Raw genomic sequence first — 19,710 nt, 5'->3', positions numbered from 1 at the left:
CAAAGCTACCCTGATCTATATAGTGAGTTTCGGGACAGTCAGAGCTACATCACAGAGAGATCCTATCTCAAAAATACACACACACACTCACACACACACACACACACACACACACACGAATCAAGAAATGAGCGAGCAGCAGATAAAGGCACTTGCTGGCAAGCATGATGATGTGAGTTCCGTGCCCAGGAACCTCACAAAGTAAGAAGCCAATAAGTAAACGTATGTTTAAAGGAGGAAGAAAGGACTTGACTTGGTACTTGAGCACTTCCCTTAGGAAGAAAGGTGAGCCTTCCATCCTAGCTCTGGACTTCTGGAGGCGTACTGGCTCATACCTGCCGGCCTCTGTGTGCTACTCAGGAGGGACCCATCTGGGGGCTGCAGCTTTTACCACCCAGAGACAACAGATGCCCTTCAAGGCCCCACCCCACCCCCTTTGGGAATTCAAGATGGGGTAGAGGAGGCTATAGAACTGGCGCCCACCCCATGGGGAAGGCCCCTTTTGCCTTCAGTTCTTCTGTGGTAGGAACTCAACAGAGACAGTGGAAATAGTTCATGCAGCCCAGTCAGTGAGCTAGGGCGCTACTCAGGCAGGTAGGAGAGCAATTGGAAGGAACATCAAAGGTGAAGGGGAGGAGCATTGCAACTGTCCCTTATGGGTAAGAAGAGGAGGTGCATGGGCAGCTCCTAGCTGGGCCTTCTCTGCCCGGTCCCTTGTTCCCTTGACCTCGCTTTTCCACAGAGGTGTCCAGGCAGCCTCCCATAACAGGTCGCAGTCTCGGATCCTTCAGTTTTTCTATCTTTTTCCCTCCTTTGTTCCTTCCCTCTTCCATCCTCTCTCCCTCAGCTTGAGATTCTTTAGACACTTGTCTAGGCTTCCCCTTCCCCTCCTCATACCCTTCACCTCTGCCTATTCCCTGTTAACTTTAGCCCCTCACAGTGCTTCTCCTGGCTTCTCTTTGTGTGGTAGACTAGATGTCTGGCTGACTTCTTAGTCAGCCATCAGGGAGGGCTGATGTGTTAACTCCCTGTTAGATCTCTTTCTAGAGAAGAGTAGCCTAAACGCCCTCACCCTAGCCCCACTTTCCTTGGGGAGACTGACAGACTTGTCTACAATAGCCACAGAAAAGGGGACTATGTGTCTGAAATAACAGGCGTGTAAACCTTTTTCTTTTCTTTTGTTGTTTTGTTTTTCTGAGACAAAGTTTCTCTATATAACAGTATAACAGCCCTAGATGTCTTAGAACACGCTTTGTAGACAAGGCTGGCCCCAAACTCACAGAGATCCACCTGCCTCGCCTCCTAAGTGCTAGGTTAAAGGCATGTGCCACCACTGTCCGGCACAAACTTTTTTTTTTAACAACTTAGCAATAATATTTTCCAGAGTAAAAGAAGAAAAGTACTAAAGAATAAAAAAGTAGATGTTGTACTTAACAGGTTTTTTTTTCTTTTGAGAGAGAGACAGACAGACAGACTGGCAGTGTGGCTCAGTGGTTCAGCACTTGCCTTGCTTGCATGAAGCCTGGAGTTCAATCCCCAGTATGGCAAAAAGAAAAATTAAAAATTAACAATGAAAAGAAATGACTTTCATTTCAACATCCGTAAGAGACAAGGTAAATTCACTCCAGGGAATTTTAGACAGAAAGTATAGATGCTTTTTAAAAGTTTTTCTTTATTTTCTCTCTCTCTCTTTCTTTGAGATTATAATGTAATTATGTCATTTCCCCCTTCCTTTTTGACAAAAACAGTCTGAGTCATCCATCTGGATCCACTTCATTCATGTCACCCGTGTTAATCCAGTTATGATGCTCAACTGTGAGCTAACAGGTCTTTTCCTGAAGTGTGTGTGTGTGTGTGTGTGTGTGTGTGTGTGTGTGTGTGTGAGAGAGAGAGAGAGAGAGAGAGAGAGAGAGAGAGAGAGAGAGAGAGAGAGAGGGACGTGGTTTAGAAATTGACTTAAATCCTTTAAAACACTAGATGGTTAGTAGCTCGTTGTTGGATATCACTGAGTATGATTATGTCACTCAAAAATTTTAATTATTGAGTTTTTCTGAACCCAGAGCCATAAAAGAGACCGGGAAAGAGAACACAGCCCCTTCCACTTCTCCTCCAGCTTCAGAAGGGCACTGTCTCCATCTAATCCCAAAGCAAGAGCTCCAGCTTCGGCCCGTCTTTGGTGAGTGTCCTGGAGGATGCTGGTGGGAGTGCTCACAGTGGAGAATTAGCATCTGTCCTTAATGCCTACCATGCTCACTCATTTGCCTTTGACTTAAGTAATAACAAGCTTCCTGTAAGCAAAAGGGAAAAGGAACAGGCCTCTTTAGGGGCTCCTTTCTGCATTTATCACATACAGAAAAATACTCACATCTGAAGCATCTGCGTCCACTTGTGGGTGCTCTGGTTCTGGTAAGCCTGTCCTGACACACCCATCGTCCTTGTCATTTCTTGCCCAGGCTTCCATCCAAGTCCATGCCTCATCTGCCTGGCACACCCCGACCAGCATCCTCCTTGCCTCCTGGCTCAGCCAAAGCTGCTTCCGCTCAGGCCCGTCCCTCATCCCCCGGCAACATCCGCCCTGTCAAGAGAGAAGTCAAAGTGGAGTCTGAGAAAAAAGACCCTGAGAAGAAGGTTGTCAGTGAGCCTCCGGTAAAGGGCAGAACACCCTTGGTGAAGGTAGAGGAAGTCACCGCTGAGGAGGGGACACCCGAGGAGCCAACTGACCCTGGTGAGAATGAACCCACTGGTGCTGAGATGTGGACTGTGTTCTCTGTGTTTGCCCTTTTCAGACATCATTTTATTTAGCCTTTCTTTTCTTATTGGATATTTGAACTTCATGTTCTCATTCTCTCTTCTCTCCTCCCTCTTCTCTCTTTCTACTTTTTCTCCTTTCCCGCTTTCTTCCTTCCTCCACTCTGTATTGTGACTGCTCTGTGTGGCCAAGGATGACCTTGAAGATTTTTTTAATATTTTTATTTTTTGTGTATGAATGTTTTGCCTGCATGTATATCTGTTTGCCACATGTGTGCCTGGTGCCTGAGGGGGTCTAAAGAGGGCATCAAATCCCCTGGACCTGGAGTTACAGGTGGTTGTGAGCCACCATGTGGGTACTAGGAATTGAACTTTGGTCCTCTGCAAGAGCAGCCAGTGATCTTAACCAATAAGCCATCTCTCTAGCCTGACCTTGAACATTTTATCTTTCTGTTTCCACTTCCTAAGTTGCTAGGATTTCAGGGCTGGTTTTATGAGGTCCTGGGTAGTAGACTTAGACTCTGCCATTGCCAGGCAAGCACTCTAAACTACTTCCCAGCCTACTCTATGTTTTTAAAAGATTTTCAATAGTTTTAAACTATTGCCTCCAGAATTTTTCAAACTATAGGTCCCGGGCCTTACCTCAGATCTACTGGATCAGAGGATGAGGTGAAGGAATAAACCATCCAACCAAGATTAGGAAACTAATGGTTGTCTTCTGCGAGATAACTCAGTGTCATTCAGAAATACGAAGTCACCTGGGAACTAGGAAGTCGATATTTTCTTGTTGAAATATTTTCATATAAAATAGAATTTGAAGTTTGAGGATGGGGACCAGAGCAAGCTGACATGTTAGAGTGTGGAAGAAGAACCCAGGACTGGCTTCAGTCTGAAGGAAATGAGGACCCCAAGAAGCAAAGCGGCAGTGAAAGGCTTGGGCCCTGCTTCCTACTAGTAATCCCAGCTGTGATGGAGACCGAAACACAAGCTCTCAAGGCCTGTCTGAGATGACAAGTGAAACGTAGACGAAGGGCTGGGTGTGTAGCTCAGTCAGAGAGTGCTTGTCTGGTGTACATGAGGCTGTAGGTTCAACCCCAAGGACAGGAAAGAGCAGGAGAGGGAGAAAGGGCTCTGTGGATTGAGTAGAGCTGTAAGGCCAAAAAGCAGGGCGGAGGTAGGTGGGGTGGGGGTGGTGAAGTCTCAGGTTCCAGAGCACCAAGCTCTGGTGTCAGGCCATGGTGTGCAGTCATGACAAGGCCCGCTCAAGTACCATCCTCAGTCATCTTCCTAAATCTAAACCTTCTAAACACGGTCGAAGATATTCTGCCTGATGTGTGTGTGGGCAGCTAGTATGCCTACCCTGATAAGGCTGTCCTAGTGTCTGGGGTCTTGAGATAGGTCTGGGTAGATTTTTCGAGACAAAGTATCTATGTGTGTCCCAAGCTATCTCTCAAGTACCGAGATTAAATGTATATACCACCACAGCTGACAAAAAAGAGAACTCTTAGCAAAATAGAATGGTGCACACCGTGATCTCCGTAGTCAGGGAGCTAAAGCAGGAAGATCATGAATCTGTCTCAAAAAAGAAAAAAAAAGATTTCACAAATTAATCAAAATAGAAGGAGCCTCTTCGTTGGGTATCACCTGCCTGGCTCGAGTCCTAGACATGTGGCCTGAGTGCTAAGGATGCTCATTCAAAGGCTTCATACTCCGGCAACAAAGTCACCAAAGCATAGGGGTAGTCGTCATGTGACAGAAGGCAAATGGAACCCTCAGCTCGACTTTGCTCAGAGTAGAGTCCCTCAAAACCTAACACAAGGCTCCCAGTACACGTTTGTAGATGTTGTTAACTGACTTGGTGACAGAGTGTGATCTCTGTTGAATGTCTCACTTACATATGCAGTTTTTGCTACCGGTTGCCTGGTTACAGATAGACAGAAGGCAGGGAAACCGTGAGAACACACACAGCGGTGGATGTTCCCTTTTCTTTGAGAATGATGAATCCCAGGCCTGGGGCATGGGGAAGGCCAGTTTTGTTTTGTTCCTCAGGCTTTAGTTCCATTTGGTTTTCTCCTTGTACCTGTTTGTACAGCTGCTCCAGTCTCTGCCCCTGTTCCAAGCCCAACCCCTGCTCCAGCTCCGGACCCAGCCCCGATCTCAACACCACCATCCACTGCGGCTGCCACTGTTGTTCCCAAGGCTTCTGCAGGCACCACTGACCCAGAAGAGGCGACGAGGCTGCTGGCTGAGAAGAGGCGGCTAGCCAGAGAGCAGAGGGAGAAGGAGGAGAGGGAGAGGAGGGAGAAAGAGGAGCTGGAGAGGTAAAGGTTGCGCGTGCCCTCACACTTGCCCTACGGCCGACAATGTGCTGACCTTCCTTCCATTCCTCCTGCTCCTTATCCAGAGTGTTGAGGCTACAGCTGTGTGCCTTGCCTGGTTTATTTGGTTCTGGGTATCGAACCTGGGGTTTTGTCCATGGTAGGCAAACACTCTACATCCCCAGAACTATGTTTAAAATCAAAATTTCTTCTGAATAGCAACATACCAACATGGATAAGCAAAGGTTTAAAGGAAGGAAAAAGTATCATATCTAATTCAAGCAACTGCATACATTTTACATAGCCCTCCTGTTCTCTGAATGCTTGGGAAATGTATGTGCGCATGCCCAGGCAGAGACGTTTACAGACTGTGAAGATTTCCCTTCACCAGTGTCTTTCGGGGTTTTCCCCTGTTATTCTGCAGCTATCCACTTCTGGGTGGTACCTACATAATGTGCAGACCCATCAGTAAAGCAGGCCTTAGTCTTTTTCCTCAGCCACCCACTCATAGGGCACGCCCCACGAGGCTACAAGTAACTACTTTGTAGCAAACCAGGAATAGAAACCATAGGTATTTGAGCAACTTCTTCATGTAACTTGCTTGTGCCTTCAGGACCTGCTCAATCATGTATAAACCACTTCCATTTGATCACAGATTGCTGCTGTACACACCCTACTTTATAACTTAGTGGGTCTGGTCACACCAGCTCATTGGGGACAGCTCAGGTCGCATGGTAACTTCGTGACCCATTGTCAAATGTTCACTTTCCACTAAGACCAAATAGCCAACAGCTGTCTTTCAAAGACAAAATAGTTGTCTGCAGATGATGGCAGAGCCTTGCTCTAAAGTCCCAAAGGTCTCTTCTGTGATTCACCTATAGGAGTCTGTCAAAGTCGCCAGTCAGCATCCCTGTCTGCCACTGATGCCTCCAGTACCATCAGGTCTGCTGGATCCTATGGTCCAAGTGGACAGCAATCTGGACCTGCTGAAGAGCCTTCTCCTGTTCCAGGCCCACATAAAGCTAGCAGCTTTCCGAGTCACTTGGTACATGGGCTACAGTAACATACCCAAGTGGGGAATATGCTGTCTCCAGAATCCAAATAGGCCCACTAAATTTTATGCTTATTTCTTGGTTGTAGGAGGGGTCAGATGCAAAAACTTCATCTTAGAAAAAGTATCTCTGGATACCCTACTCCTGGTACCAACGTCTGTCTTAGTCAATATTCTACTACTGTGAAGAGATACCATGACCACAAGCAAACTCTTATAAAGAAAAGCATTTAATTATGGCTTGCTTACAGTTTCAGAGATTTAATCCATTCTCGTAGTGACACACAAGCAGACATGGTGCTAAAAAAGTAGTTGAGACTTCTGTAGACATCCTGAGCCACAGGCAGCCAGAAGAGAGAGTGACACTGGGCCTGGCTTAGGCTCTTGAAACCCCGAAGCCCACTCACCCCGTGACACACTTCCTCCAACAAGGCCACACCTCCTAATCCCTCCCAAGTGGTGCCACTCCCTGATGATGAAGCATTCAAACATATGAGCCCATGGGGGCCATTCTTGTCCAAACCACCACAACCAGGGAAGGTGTTCTAGTTTCATTCGGTTGCTCTGATAAAGCGCTCCCATCTGAAGCAACTTAGGGGAGAAAACAGTTCATTTGGGATACTCTTCCAGGTCGTGGTCCATCTTTGAGGAGAGCCAGGGCAGCAACTCAAGCAGGAAGCTGGAGCAGAAGCCACTGGGGCATGCTGCGCTCTGACTCGCTCCCAGGGCTGCGCTTTGCTCCCTTTCATACGCAGCACAGCCTGCAGTGGGCAGGGGCTCTGCTACATAACTAACCATCACGACAGTCCCCACAGACATGGCCACAGTCCCGTCTGATCTAGACAATTACTCAAGTGAGGGACTCCTAGCTCAGGTCTTCAGACTCTGTCAGATTGATAGTTAACGCTAACTATGATGCTTTGCTTAACTGGACAGCTTCTGGGGCTAGTAAGGCTAATGTCAACAGTTGTCCTAGACAGAGGTGGGGAAGACCTCAGGCCTGGTTAGGGGCACCCTGTTGGCTGTGTTCACCCTTCATTCCATGGGAAGCTTCCAAGGCCTGTTCTCCTCCTGACCTGCCACAAAACATTATTATCTCATCCTAAAATGTTTCCCTTGGTCTGGAGAGGTGGCTTATCAGTTAAGAGCACTGGCTGCGCTTCCAGAGACCTGAGTTGGATTCCCAGCAACCACATGGTGGCTCACAACCATCTGTAACTAGTTCCTGGGCATCAGGTGCCCAGTACAGGCACTAGACACACATTTAGTACACAAACACACATACAAACAAAATACCCATACACATGATTTTTTTTTAAATTTTGATTTCTTGTTGAGGAGTGGGGACTTAATGGTTATTTTTATTGGTTAATGATTATTACTAAAACTCCACTATGTTCAAGTATTCAGTCTCCCCCATTTAAAGATGAATTGTAGATCATCTGAAAAGACAAGTAGTCCCCAGAATGCCAGTGGTTGTGTGCCCCTTCTGGCAAAAATGAAGCTGGAGAGGGAGGAGTGTTCTGTAACCAGGTTAGAATGTAACTGAAGTGGGGGTTTTTCTCCAGATCTTTGAACTACTGCCTTTGCCATATCTGCCATTCTCTCTTCAAAGAAGTGTCGTCATATGCCTTCATTCTTGTCCTTTCCCAGACAAAAGATAGAGGAATTGTCTCGAAGGGTGGCTGAAGAGCGAAGTCGCCGGGAAGAAGAATCCCGCAGGCTGGAAGCCGAGCAGGCCCGAGAGAAAGAAGAGCTGGCCCTGCGCCTGGCTGAGGAGGAGCGGGAGCGGTGGGAGAGGGAGGAGGCAGAGCGCCTGCAGAAACAGGTATGGGCCCTGCCCCAGACTGGGGCTGTTCGCAGACGAGCGGGGTGCAAAGCAGGTGTGGGCCCAAGGCATGTACTGACAGGTGCTCCAGAGGGCCTGCTCCCAGATGATGCGGGCAGCTAAGCAGGTGCCAGGCAGGCAAGGGGGCTCTAGAAAGGGGGCCGGATACCTCTACGAGGAGGATGCTATTGCACACCGCCACGGCCTAGGCCTGTGGTTGCCATGCCTCTCTGTCTGATAGTGGGGGGAGCTGGGTTGCCGACGAGCTAGACTGGGGATAAGCAGAAGAAGCAACTTGTTTTCAGAAAGAAGAAGAGGCCCGAGCCCGGGAGGAGGCAGAGAGGGTCCGGCAGGAACGGGAGAAGCATTTCCAGAGAGAAGAGCAGGAGCGTCTGGAGAGGAAGAAGGTAGGTCTGGGGCAGAAACCTGGAGCCAGCAAGGTTCCTCTTCCTTCCTGAATCTCAAACTGCCTAAAGACCAAGAGACTAGAACTTTTGGTCAGGAACAAAATGTTCTCCCCTTGCCTAAGAAACGGCCCTCGGTATTATTAATTCCAAGAAAGCTGCCAGTTTCCACCTTCCCCAAAGTAGTTAGTTCTGCCACAGAAGCTAAAATGGCTCCAGCCTCTATGAATAACTCCGTTTAGGGTGGAGAACCGAGTGAACTGTGTTATTGCCAGAATGGACCAGGCCGGCGTGCTTTCTGCATCTCACCCACTCTTACGTGTTCTTTTGCAGCGACTTGAAGAGATTATGAAGAGAACTCGGAGGACAGAGCCAGCAGACAAGGTGCTGTCGTGGCCTTTCCTAGCTGCCCTTTTGTTCTGTGAGACAGAGTCTCCTGAACCTGACCTTGAACAGCCTACACCCCGGCCCTGCTCTTCCCACGTGCAGGAACTACAGGCCTGTGCCATGCCAGCTCTCTCTCTCTCTCTCTCTCTCTCTCTCTCTCTCTCTCTCTTTCCTCTCTCTCCTTCACACCCCCATCCCCTTGGAGGTCAAACCCAGGTCCTTACAGGTGCCTAGGAAGCACTCTACCACTGGGAACTTCGTTTAAAATTTTTACGTTGATTTTTCTCCTTTCTCTAGAAAACCGCTGAACAAAGAAACGGTGACATAACCAAGGCCGTTCTCCCCGGAGAGACAGGGAGTTCTCTCGGTGAGTTCCAGTCGGTTGAGATGTTCCTGTGGAGGTCAGAGTGGGTGAGGGCTGCAAAAGAGTGTCTTAAGATTCATATGTCTGTTTCTGTCTGCTGTGTGTGTGTGTGTGTGTGTGTGTGTGTGTGTGTGTGTGTGTGTGTGTGAATGTCTGTCCATGTGTGTGTCTGTGTCTATCTGCATATGTGTGTCTGTGTGTGTCTGTTATGTGTGTGTATCTGTATGTCTGTGTCTGTTTGTGTATGTGTGCATATATATGAGTGTCTATCTGTGTATGTGGTCTGGATGTCTGTGTATCTGTATGTATGTATGTCTGTGTGTGCCTGCCATGTGTGTGTATCTGTATGTCTTGTCTGTCTGTGTCTGTGTGCATATATATGAGTGTCTATCTGTGTGTGTGTGTATCTGTATGTATGTGTGACTGTCTGTGTTCTTGTGTGTATGAGCATCTATCTGTGTGTATGTGTATCTGTATGTATGTGTGACTGTCTGTGTTCGTGTGTGTATGAGCATCTATCTGTGTGTATGTGTGTATCTGTTTGTGTATGTGTATGTATATATGAGTGTCTGTGTGCCTATATGTATGTCTGTGTATCTATGTATGTGTCTGTGTGTGTTTATGAGCATCTATCTTTGTGTGTATGTGTGTCTGTGTAACTGTGTATACCCACAGAGGCCAGAAAAGGATGTCAGTTCCCCTGAAGCAGAGTTAAAACTGGTTGAACTGCCTGACATGGTTGATTTTAACTGCTGAGTCATCTCTCCCTAAGGGCTTTAAATGTACACATTTGGATAGGGTTTGTTTGTCTGTTTGGGGTTTTGTTAACTAGAGTCTTATTCTGTACTGCAGTCTGGATTTGAATTCACTGTACATCTGAGGGTAATCTAGAACTCCTTGCCTCCTTCCTCAGACGCCCAAGTGCTAGGATTACAAGCCTACGTTCCAGCTGAAATTTACATGTTCATAACTTGCATTTATGAAGAGTCTCAAAAAAAAGATTTAAACATTATTTCTATTAGTCCTGACTTCAAAAGAGAGATAAAATTTAAAGTGTGCTGGTCTCATTGTAACTTGTTCATATACTGTGGTTTTGGGGTAGATTATTGTTTCCTGAGAATTTAAAACAAGCTTAAATAAAAATGAGATTAACCTTAGTTTTCATTCTTCTGTCTAGTTAAGATGGTTTTATTTCTGTGTGTGATTCTTGGATAGTGGAGTGCGCGTGCTTAGCTACTGAGACTCTAGCTGTGTTTCTCTGCATATGAATCCTATCGCGGTTTTGCTTTGCTCAGAATTGAATCTACAGCCTCATGCATGCCATTCAGGGATTCCACCACACCCAGCCACTTACATGATGTGGTCTTTCCAAGAATGTTAGTGACCATTGGCATGGGCTATCAAGGTTTATAGAACTTTAATTTAGCCCATCCTAGATTTAAGTAAGATGTCAATAATGTTAAGCTGGACTCCAACATCAGTCGCAAATTAGCTGGCAAAGTTAGGAACAGCACACTGTGGGCTTCCATTTGTGAAATCTGTGTGTGTGTGTGTGTGTGTGTGTGTGTGTGTGTGTGTGTGTGTCCAGAACTAATAGTAACATTTATTTATGCCCTTCGAGCTACTGAGCAATAAGAACTTTGCCCGTGTTAATGCATTTAGTGCTCGCAGTAGCTAGCCAGGCAGGTCCCATTATCCAGGAAGGATTAGGGTTTGACCTGCTCAGCATCCCATCAGTAGTACGTTGTCAAGTCAAGTCAGATATCCAAGTTCTGGTTCCTCGGGGTTGGATTTGATTGGAGGAGATTATTAACTTTGCTGTCCTTGGTGTGTCCAGAGGTGTCTGCACTACCACGTGTGACCTCCCCAGGAAATGGAGAGTCTGCAGACAACCCACGTGGAGTCACTGTCCAGCAATCAGAGGTGACCACAGAGAGGTGAGTTAAAAACTGAGGCCTTTCTCATCACCACATACAGTGCCAAGCACTGTGTCCTCGCCCCCAGGGGGAGTGCCAGAGTTTTACTGGAACAATTTTTTGCAGAGATTATAACTCTGAGAAAAAGGAAATCACCTTTTTCCTCACTCTTGATGGTGAGGTTTGAGTGACTATCAAAGAATATTACAGCCACCCCTATTGGCACCAGCTTCCAATCCCTGCTTCTTGGAAGGCTGAAGCAGCAGGATAAAAACGCAGGGCCAGCTTGGACTACAGGGAAAGCACAAAGCTCGGGTCAGCTTACTACAAAGAAGGGAGAAAGGGGAAGTGGGGAAGAGTCAATTCATCCTGTACTGAGATGCTTTTGTTATATTGAAAAGCTGGGTACAGTAACCCCAGCACTTAAGAAAGAAACTGAGGCAGGAGATTGCTACAAATTTGAGGCTGGTCAGGACTACATAGCAAGACTGTGTTAAAAACAAAATCGGTATGATGGTTGGTTCATGCCTGTAATTCCAACATGTAGAGACTCAAGCAATTTCTGCTAATTTGAGGACAGCCTGGACTACAGAGTCAGACCCTATCTCAACGACAAAGAAGAACACACAAAAGAAATAAAAACAAGACAGCAGGGCGCAGCGGCACACTCTTGTAATCCCAGCACTCGGAAGATTGAGGCAGAAATACCCAAAACTCGAGATTATCCTTTGCTACATTCCATTGAGTCTAGCCTGGCCTATGGAGTGAACAGGGTGAGACCCTATCTCAAGAAAAAAGAAAAATAAATAAAACAGAGAGAGACATACAGAGACAATGAGAACTAATTACATTCTCATCAGCCACGGCTAAGGATTCTTCCATGCCCTTCGCAGGATTCTCGCCAAGTCCTGGAGCCACTTTTCCTCACCTGTCTTTTTTCCCATAGCAGATTCGTCACTGAAAGAGTACAGAATTTTATAGGGGTCGGGGACTCACACCGGTTGGCCTAGAACTCACTATGTAGACCAGGCTGGCCTCAAGGTTGCAGAGATCCCGCTGCCTCGCCTCGGTCTCCTGAGTGCTAAGATGATAGTTATCTACCACCTATACCCAGAAGCACATAGAGCTCGAAAGGGTGGGACCAACAAAAGTAGCAGTGACTGTCACCGACCCTGATGACCTGAGTCCCACCCTCAGGACGCACAAGTTGGAAGGAGAAAACTGTCTCCTGCAAGTTGCCCTCTGACCTCTGCATTAACACAATGGCATGTGTATGTACATGTCCAGACACAAATAAATATATGTAATTTAATTTATCTTTAATAGTTGAAAGCCAGGCATGGTGGTGAACACCTTTAATCCTGGGCAGAGGCAGAGGATCTCTGTGTGCTCAAGGCCAGCCTGGTCTGCTTAGTGAGTTCAAGGACATCCAGGGCTATATAGAGATACCCTGTCTCAAAACAAAAAGAAAGAAAAAGGAATGAAGAACTTGATAACCTTTGGTAGTGATCTTTTCTAGCAGATTGTCCTATTTGTTAAGTATTATAAGCAAAAAAAAAAGAAAAGTTTTTTTTAATCTAAGATGCAAATTTGTTACCACTCCCTAACTCTCCCCCAAATTTGTTAATAGTGATGTGGTCAGTCAGCGGTGTATCCTTATTTGTTAATATTTAGGGGTACACATACACAGGGCTAGGGGTCAACTTTGTAATGTCAGCTCCCTCCTTTCACTTTTTATGGATTCTGGGGAGCAAACTCAGGTCATCAGGCTTGGATCCTGTGTCGGCAAGCGCCTTCACCTGCTGATCCATCCCTATGGCCCCGAGTTCCTGTTTCATTTCAAAGCTGTAAACTTATTTTAAAATAATTCTTTGCTCTAAAAATAAGCTTAATTCTACCCCTTTCTATTTTTGATCTCGCACTTTCCCCAGTTCTCCAGTTTTGGAAAAGCAGCCAAATGAAAATGGGATGTCTGTTCAAAATGAAAACTTTGAAGAGATCCTAAACTTACCTGCTGGATCCAAGGCGTCCAGATTAGATTTAACCAACAGTGAGACCCCAGAAATTCCTTTGAAACCAATTTTGGCCTTTACTGATGAAGGGACACTTGGGCCCCTACCTCAGGTAGATGGTGTGCAAACACAACAGACCGCAGGTGAGCTCGTCTTCCGCTGCCTCCTATAATCATCAGAACTGATACCTAAAAGAGGGTGAACGGTTGTTTTGTCCCTGGAGGGTATAGGTAGCCACTGTAGAAAAGATTGTGTATGGATCTTTGAAGTTGAATTTTGTGTTGCTTCAGGCGACTTCTAGGCCCTTTCTGCCCTCCCAGAGAGCACCTACCACTGGGTGCCAAGCATCAGAGAGACTTCATATTGACATAGACTCTTCTATAACTGATGCCCCACTGGGCCAGTTCCTTCAGTGGAAACAAAACTGGGGCTTTGTCCCTCTTCCTCAGGTCGTCAGTACTTGAAGACTCCCTTGAGTTCTCTTGCCAGTATCTCTCACTTGTGTTTTGCAGCCTCGATTCGTATGTTACTGCTGTCTTTATAAAATACAGCACAACCCAGTCAGGATAGCAGTGGGAAGAACAGCACTCTAAACCAGGATCTCAGAGTCTGAGGATCCTCCATTCCCCATTCTTGACTACTGAGCCTACCTGGGCCTCACTCGTACAGTCTTCAAGACAAGCTGACCTCAGGTCTTCATGCAGAAAGAGCAGTAGCTATACCGGTAGCCAAAGTAGAAAGCAGTGTCAAATATTACTAATTCAGTGGTCGTTAGCTCCATGACACAACCCCAGCTGTGTCAGGGATAAGTGGACGAGGCCCAGTTCTCCATCTCAGCAAGCCCCGGCTTTGTCTGCCTGCCTTCCCAGCAGATCACAATCACCAGCATTCTTTATACAGTTCTTACGGAGACAACTGGCCAAATTCCAGATGTTGAAATGGAGTCTGTAGAGAGGGCTCTAGTCAAACTGTTTTGCCTGGGAACTCTTAACACTTTAACAAGTGAAGAGGCCCCTGGTGAGCCAGTTCCCAAATGAAACTTACCCTCTTCTCCCCTAGGCTAATACCGGCTTTAGTAAACTCCCTCTTCTAGGCTGTGAAAATGAGTGTCTAGCCCCCTAGGGTCTGGCCTTGTGATTGTTAAGCCTGTTTAATGTTCTGTTGGTGGAAACAGGGCAGGTGCTGTTTCCTGATGTCACATCCCAGATTTGTTGGGAAGGAAAAACTCCCATGTGGTTTTCTGCTTCTCTTCCCATCTTCTAAATCATCCTTTAAGATGTCATGCCCTTCTTAGTGCTCGCCCACCGTTCCACCACCTCTCCCTGGGAAATGGTCTCGTTTCCAATCTTGAGCAGTGTAGTGTTCCCTTGGGTGACCACTTATTAATAAGCATGCCTTCATCCTCCATTGAAGTTTGGAGCCCTAAGCATTGAACTGAGGAGGCAAGACAAATGAATGTAGTTTTCTTAGAGGTTATGGATTTAAATTATCAAAGCATGGAGTTTCTAAGTCAATGATATTCCCTAAACTGAATTGAAGGGGCATGCATTTTTCCTAGTACTGGCATTAACTTGACTATGCTTGTGAACACCCACACACTCTCCTGTTCTTGTTTATGTTTGGTTGTTTTTGTGGTGCTGGGGATCAAACCCAGAGCCTCATGTGTGCTAGGCAAGTACTCTACCGCTGAGCTATACGTCCACAATTGCTTATCCTTATGCATGCATGATACTATATAAAGTCATGGTGATTTTATTTTAGGAATATATAAATGTAAGCTATTGCCATAGTATTCTGTGAGTGAGATTTTAGATGCATCTGTATTAATCTGTTCTCTTTTCTGTCTCCTCATGTAGAAGTCATATGAACATTTCCTCCGAAGAACCAAAGCAAACATTTTCTATAATTAATGGAATTTCAGGCTCCGAAGGAGCACCTCTCTCCAGTTTTCTAAAGAGTTCTTGACCATCATTTTGAAAAGACTTATTAAAGCCAGCTAAAGACAACAGACTGGGCAGCTTTTCTAATTGTTTCGCCAATGTTCCTTATCTCGAGACCTTGAGGTGGCTTTTCCAGTGTGTTCCTTCTTAGCAAATCAATATTTTTCTGCATTCTTTTAAAAAAAAGCATTTGACTATAAAATAGACTGACAAAGCTTGATTTTTCACACAGATCTTTTCATTTTTAAACTTCAGTATATAAAATTGGCAAAAATAAATACCTTTTACAATGTAATACTTGAAAATGGGTACCTCTTTGCTCTCCAAGTAGAGTAAACGGGAGTTGTCTAAGCAAACCTACTTGCATAAATGTTCCTGCAAACGCTGTTTGTAGAGGCAGAAGATGGCCAGGCCACCAGGCTCTCACAGACACAGCTTGTACATGGGCATCCTGCAGAAGACCCAGCTGCCACAGTCTTTCTGAGACTATACCGACAAGGTTGAAAATGTGAAAACTTTTTTTTTTTTTCAGAACAAGAAAGTAATCTATCTGCTGTCCTCTTGAGTAATGTATTTATAAAAGCTCCCTTTTCCGACAGATGAATTAGAACAATGGCAGTTCGCGAATATGCTCTAATAGATACACTCCGGGAGACTCTTAGGACTGCGCGGGCTATCCCTCAAGTTTGTATGTTGCTGCTGTCCCCGGTGATGGTGGGACTTATCTCTTTGCCTTACGTGATCACAAATGATGTGGGGGAAATAAATATTTAATATTCTTTAGATCAGAAAAGAGTGTGGTTCTGCTCGTTTCAGAGCAATGAAAACATGATGGGATGTGGACTGTGTGGGGGGACACGGACCTCCTTGGATGTCCTTGGCCTAGGTGGCGGCCATCCACTCCTCGTCTCTTGTCGTCTTTCTTCGCCTTTGCTGCCGAGCCCGGCTGTACAAACTTGCACTTTCATTTGCTAATATAAATTCAATTTTATTTTCCCAATTAAAGACAACTAATGAGGAATGGAGAAGGGATGCTGAAGGAAACAGTTTTATGTGGAGTGTTAATGGGAGATAAATTTCTACCACTATGATGTATTGGTTTTATACAAAGAACGAATGATTAATCTATAAGATTTAATGAGAGACTATTCATCTATTGTATTGTTTCTTTTAAATCCAAGCACATAATCTTTACCAACAATTTGTAATTTGTTAAAGCATTAATTTGTGCGGTTTTCCTATTATTTGGTTGTCCACGTACATCTAGATACTGTATTAAAAGAAAATCTGTTCAACAAAGTTGTTTTATTTATTTAAGTCTACCAAACATGAAACACCAATAAAATCTTTGACATAGTTTTATCTGTAGGGTTTTTATGTTTTAGCATCGTTCAGGTAAATACTCACAGGCACACACACATTCTATCAGCAAAGCAGTCCTCGCTCAGCAATGAGGCCAGGCCATTCCTACCAATGTACACCTCTTCCCCGTGATTAATTCCTGAGTCTTCAAATTACCTTCCATCTGAACTTCATTGGCGTTTTCCCAGCTTATCCTATATGGGATAAGTTTATTAATATTCAAAGTAACCATTGTGTTTTGACTGAGTTGTCTTTTTTGCTTATATATTCATTAACAAACTACAAGCTTTCTAAGTGATCAAGTTTTAATTAAAGGTCATATGTTTCATTGCATTTTGTTAAAAGCTACAGTGCCAGACAGTGAGTTTGACCTTTATAGTGGCTGGTTGCTTTCCGTCAGCTCTTGAAGACACTCCCTCAACGAAGTCTTCAGTGGGGCACTACATTTAAGTGGACTGCTTGGGGCTCAAATGTAACCCTCACATTGGGATAGGTTTGAGTGGCTTTTAGTTCCTTTCAACACCACTGAACACTGTGTGTAGGTCAGTTTGGTCATTCTCCAGACAGGGGTCATTTAAAAGATGCTTCTGGCTACTACAGAAAGGTAAACCTGTATGTTTCTCCTGCATTTCCTCCCTACCTGATACAAACTGACTTTCTCACATGGATACATAATAGCAAGCTGAGCCACTGGAAGCTGGGGCACGTTCCTTCCATGTACTTAATTGTTCCTGCCAGCCTCTTTCCTGATAGACTATCCGTGAATCAGGCACCCTGGTTGAATCAGGCAACAGCATCTTAAACCTGAGTGAAGGTTGTCGAAAGGTTGTGGGAGTCTAACTGAAAGTCATTAGCTTACAAGATTGCTAGATTGTTAAACTTCATTAACATTTTGACTCCATACATTTTTCTTGGCAACGCTTCCCTTTCAAGCTGCGTTCACCAAGGAAAACCCCATAATATTCCTTATGCTAACAAACACGGCTGTTGATAAATTTGGTATTTCATATGCTGTCTAAGGGACTTTCAAGGCAAGATAAACATTTATTGCATTGCATAAATATGATTATGAGATTTTCAGTGATTTTATTGGAGGTGTTATTTGAAATGGGGCACCATTTTGTCATGCAGTCATCTCAAACTCACCATCCTTCTGCCTCAGCCTCCTGATCCTGAAATTACAGTGGGTTACCACACCAGCTCACATTCAAGGTTTATAATTGCAACTTTTGAAAACATATCTTTACAATGGTCTTATTGTTTAGCTCAGGCTGGCCTCGACCTCATGGCAATTCTGCCTCAAATTCTGAGGCTGCTATTACAGATTGCCACCACAACCCAAATCAAATATTAAATTTATGTAATTAATATATATTAAAACATATTATACATAATATATTAAACTAAATATTAAATTTAGTAGTCACCAATAAGTTCACATATCTTAATGCAATTTTTAAAAAGATAGTCTCACTGTATCAGTTTGGTGCTTAGTTCATATTTTCTAGCTTGCTTGCTCTTGTGATTGCTCTCTATGAGACAGTTTTGCTAGTCTCAAATTTGCCATCCTCCAGTCTCTGCCTCCCGCCCCTTTAACCAATGGAAATCAATTAGTCTTTTCTGTGCTAGACATTAAAACACATAATTAAATACAGTCACTGGATGTTAGCAAAAGCATAGTTTTGAAGATTAACTTTCAAAAAGCATGCTCCCTTCTGTTTTCATATGAGAACTAAAGCACACTTAGAAATACTCTAGGCTGGACTGGCAAGATGGCTTAGCCACTAAAGGCTAGGTTCACAACCAAAGCATCAAGAGACGGTATAGGTCGTCATTTCCTTACACCTGGTTGGCCCCTCACTGTTTGGAGGAGACACTCTGAAGGCTTTGGGGAAAGGGGGAGAGGAGGATATCATATAACCAGAAGGGATGTTTTATGTTGTTTGCAATTATCTTGTTTCCTTGATGACTGGTTTTTATGTCTGACAGATTTGACTTTGAGTCTTAGCAGTGGAAAGTCACTTTAGCAATCAGTGCCATGATTAAGAAAATTAAGAAGAAATGTTAAATGTTTTAAAAGAAGTAGCTGCAGGCTGGAGAGATGGCTCAGCAGTTAAGAGCACTGGCTGCTCTTCCAGAGTCCTGAGTTCAATTCCCAGCATCCACATGGTGGCTCACAACCATCTGTAATGGGATCTGGCACCTTCTTCTGGCCTGCAGACACACATGCAGACAGCACTCATTAACCCCCCCAGCAAAAAAAAAAAAAGTAGCAAGAAAATCCTGTTTGAATGAATGATCAGTTCTCTGATGCTTCACAGGACAGTAGAGGGAAAGGGTCAGAAGAAAGGAGAAGAAAAATGGCAAAGCCTTACTTGGATCAGGTACCAGGGCTGCAGCTAGTTCACCTCAGACAGCCTGCTGAGTTGCTTGTGTGATTTTAGCTTATATTACTCTTTACTCTTTGGGGGGCCCACCCACCACCCAGCTCCCAAATAAATCACACATGGAAGTTTATTCTTATAATACCTGACCTTGACTTGGCTTATTTCTAGACACTTTTCCTTAATTTAAATTATCTACCTTTTGCCTCTGGGCTTTTTCCTTTTCTTAAGTCTGTATATCTTTCGCTCCTACTCCATGGCTGGCTGGGTGGCTGGGTGGCTGGGCGGCTGGGTGGCTGGCCCCTAGCATCCTCCTCTCCTTGTTCTCTTGTTCCTTGATCTTCTTCCTCCCAGATTTCTCCTATTTATTCTCTCTGCCTGCTAGCCCACCCTCTCCTTTCTTCTACCCAGCTACGGGCTGTTCCGCTCTTTATTAGACCAATCGGGTGTTTTAGACAGGCAAAGTAACACAACTTCACAGTTAAACAAATGCAACACATCTTTGCATCATTAAATGTTCCACAACATAAACAAATGTGACACATCTGAAAATAATATTCCATAACCCTTGTGTTTCTCTTAAGTTTTTTTTCCCTCTAAGTGGGAAATGAATGCCCATCTCAGTAACTAGAGTCGAATGATAAAGTCTTATGCACATGAGTCATCGTTCAATTAATGATACAACAGTTTTGAGATGACTGCGGAAGACGGCCTTGGAGAAGGCAGATTAGTAGGGAACGGAGCTGACGAGTGGGAGTGTCGCTGTGTTCTGTGTTTCTAATGGTACCCTTGTGCCATAAGCACTGTAAGGAGATGCTCATTGTGGGCATTATACCAGGGGAGCTAAGCAGGGAGGAAGCATTGTCCTGAGAGCAGAATAACAAGCTTGGGGTTTCTAATCCTTTTCAGGTGTTACTGTATGTTACTGTTGTAATTTATCAACACACGGCCATCAGCCTCTCCCAAGAATTACAGTTACTTGTTATTTCTGTATAT

At 44.8% G+C, this 19,710-nt stretch overlaps 1 protein-coding gene across 12 annotated transcripts in view; it reads left to right on the top strand.

Annotated features, from left to right (window-relative positions):
• Window positions 1-16,329, top strand: part of Map7 (microtubule associated protein 7) — a 137,865-nt gene extending 121,536 nt beyond the window's left edge. For 8 of the 12 annotated variants that reach the window (XM_075948104.1, XM_075948074.1, XM_075948046.1 and 5 more), the window contains 10 exons: window positions 2,061-2,176; window positions 2,454-2,725; window positions 4,841-5,069; window positions 7,771-7,945; window positions 8,251-8,352; window positions 8,683-8,733; window positions 9,034-9,103; window positions 10,938-11,037; window positions 12,948-13,171; window positions 14,885-16,329. In XM_075948104.1, coding sequence (XP_075804219.1) covers window positions 2,061-2,176; window positions 2,454-2,725; window positions 4,841-5,069; window positions 7,771-7,945; window positions 8,251-8,352; window positions 8,683-8,733; window positions 9,034-9,103; window positions 10,938-11,037; window positions 12,948-13,171; window positions 14,885-14,895 — 1,350 coding nt within the window. In that variant the 3' untranslated portion in view covers window positions 14,896-16,329. The remainder of the gene's footprint in view (window positions 1-2,060; window positions 2,177-2,453; window positions 2,726-4,840; window positions 5,070-7,770; window positions 7,946-8,250; window positions 8,353-8,682; window positions 8,734-9,033; window positions 9,104-10,937; window positions 11,038-12,947; window positions 13,172-14,884) is intronic. The other 4 variants (XM_075948030.1, XM_075948112.1, XM_075948064.1 and 1 more) reach the window with 1 other exon arrangement.
• The last annotated feature ends 3,381 nt before the right edge of the window (window positions 16,330-19,710 follow it).

This window comes from Microtus pennsylvanicus, chromosome 1 (assembly GCF_037038515.1).
Source record: "Microtus pennsylvanicus isolate mMicPen1 chromosome 1, mMicPen1.hap1, whole genome shotgun sequence".
Lineage (NCBI taxonomy): Eukaryota > Metazoa > Chordata > Mammalia > Rodentia > Cricetidae > Microtus > Microtus pennsylvanicus.
This window is presented reverse-complemented; position numbering and strand designations above follow the sequence as displayed.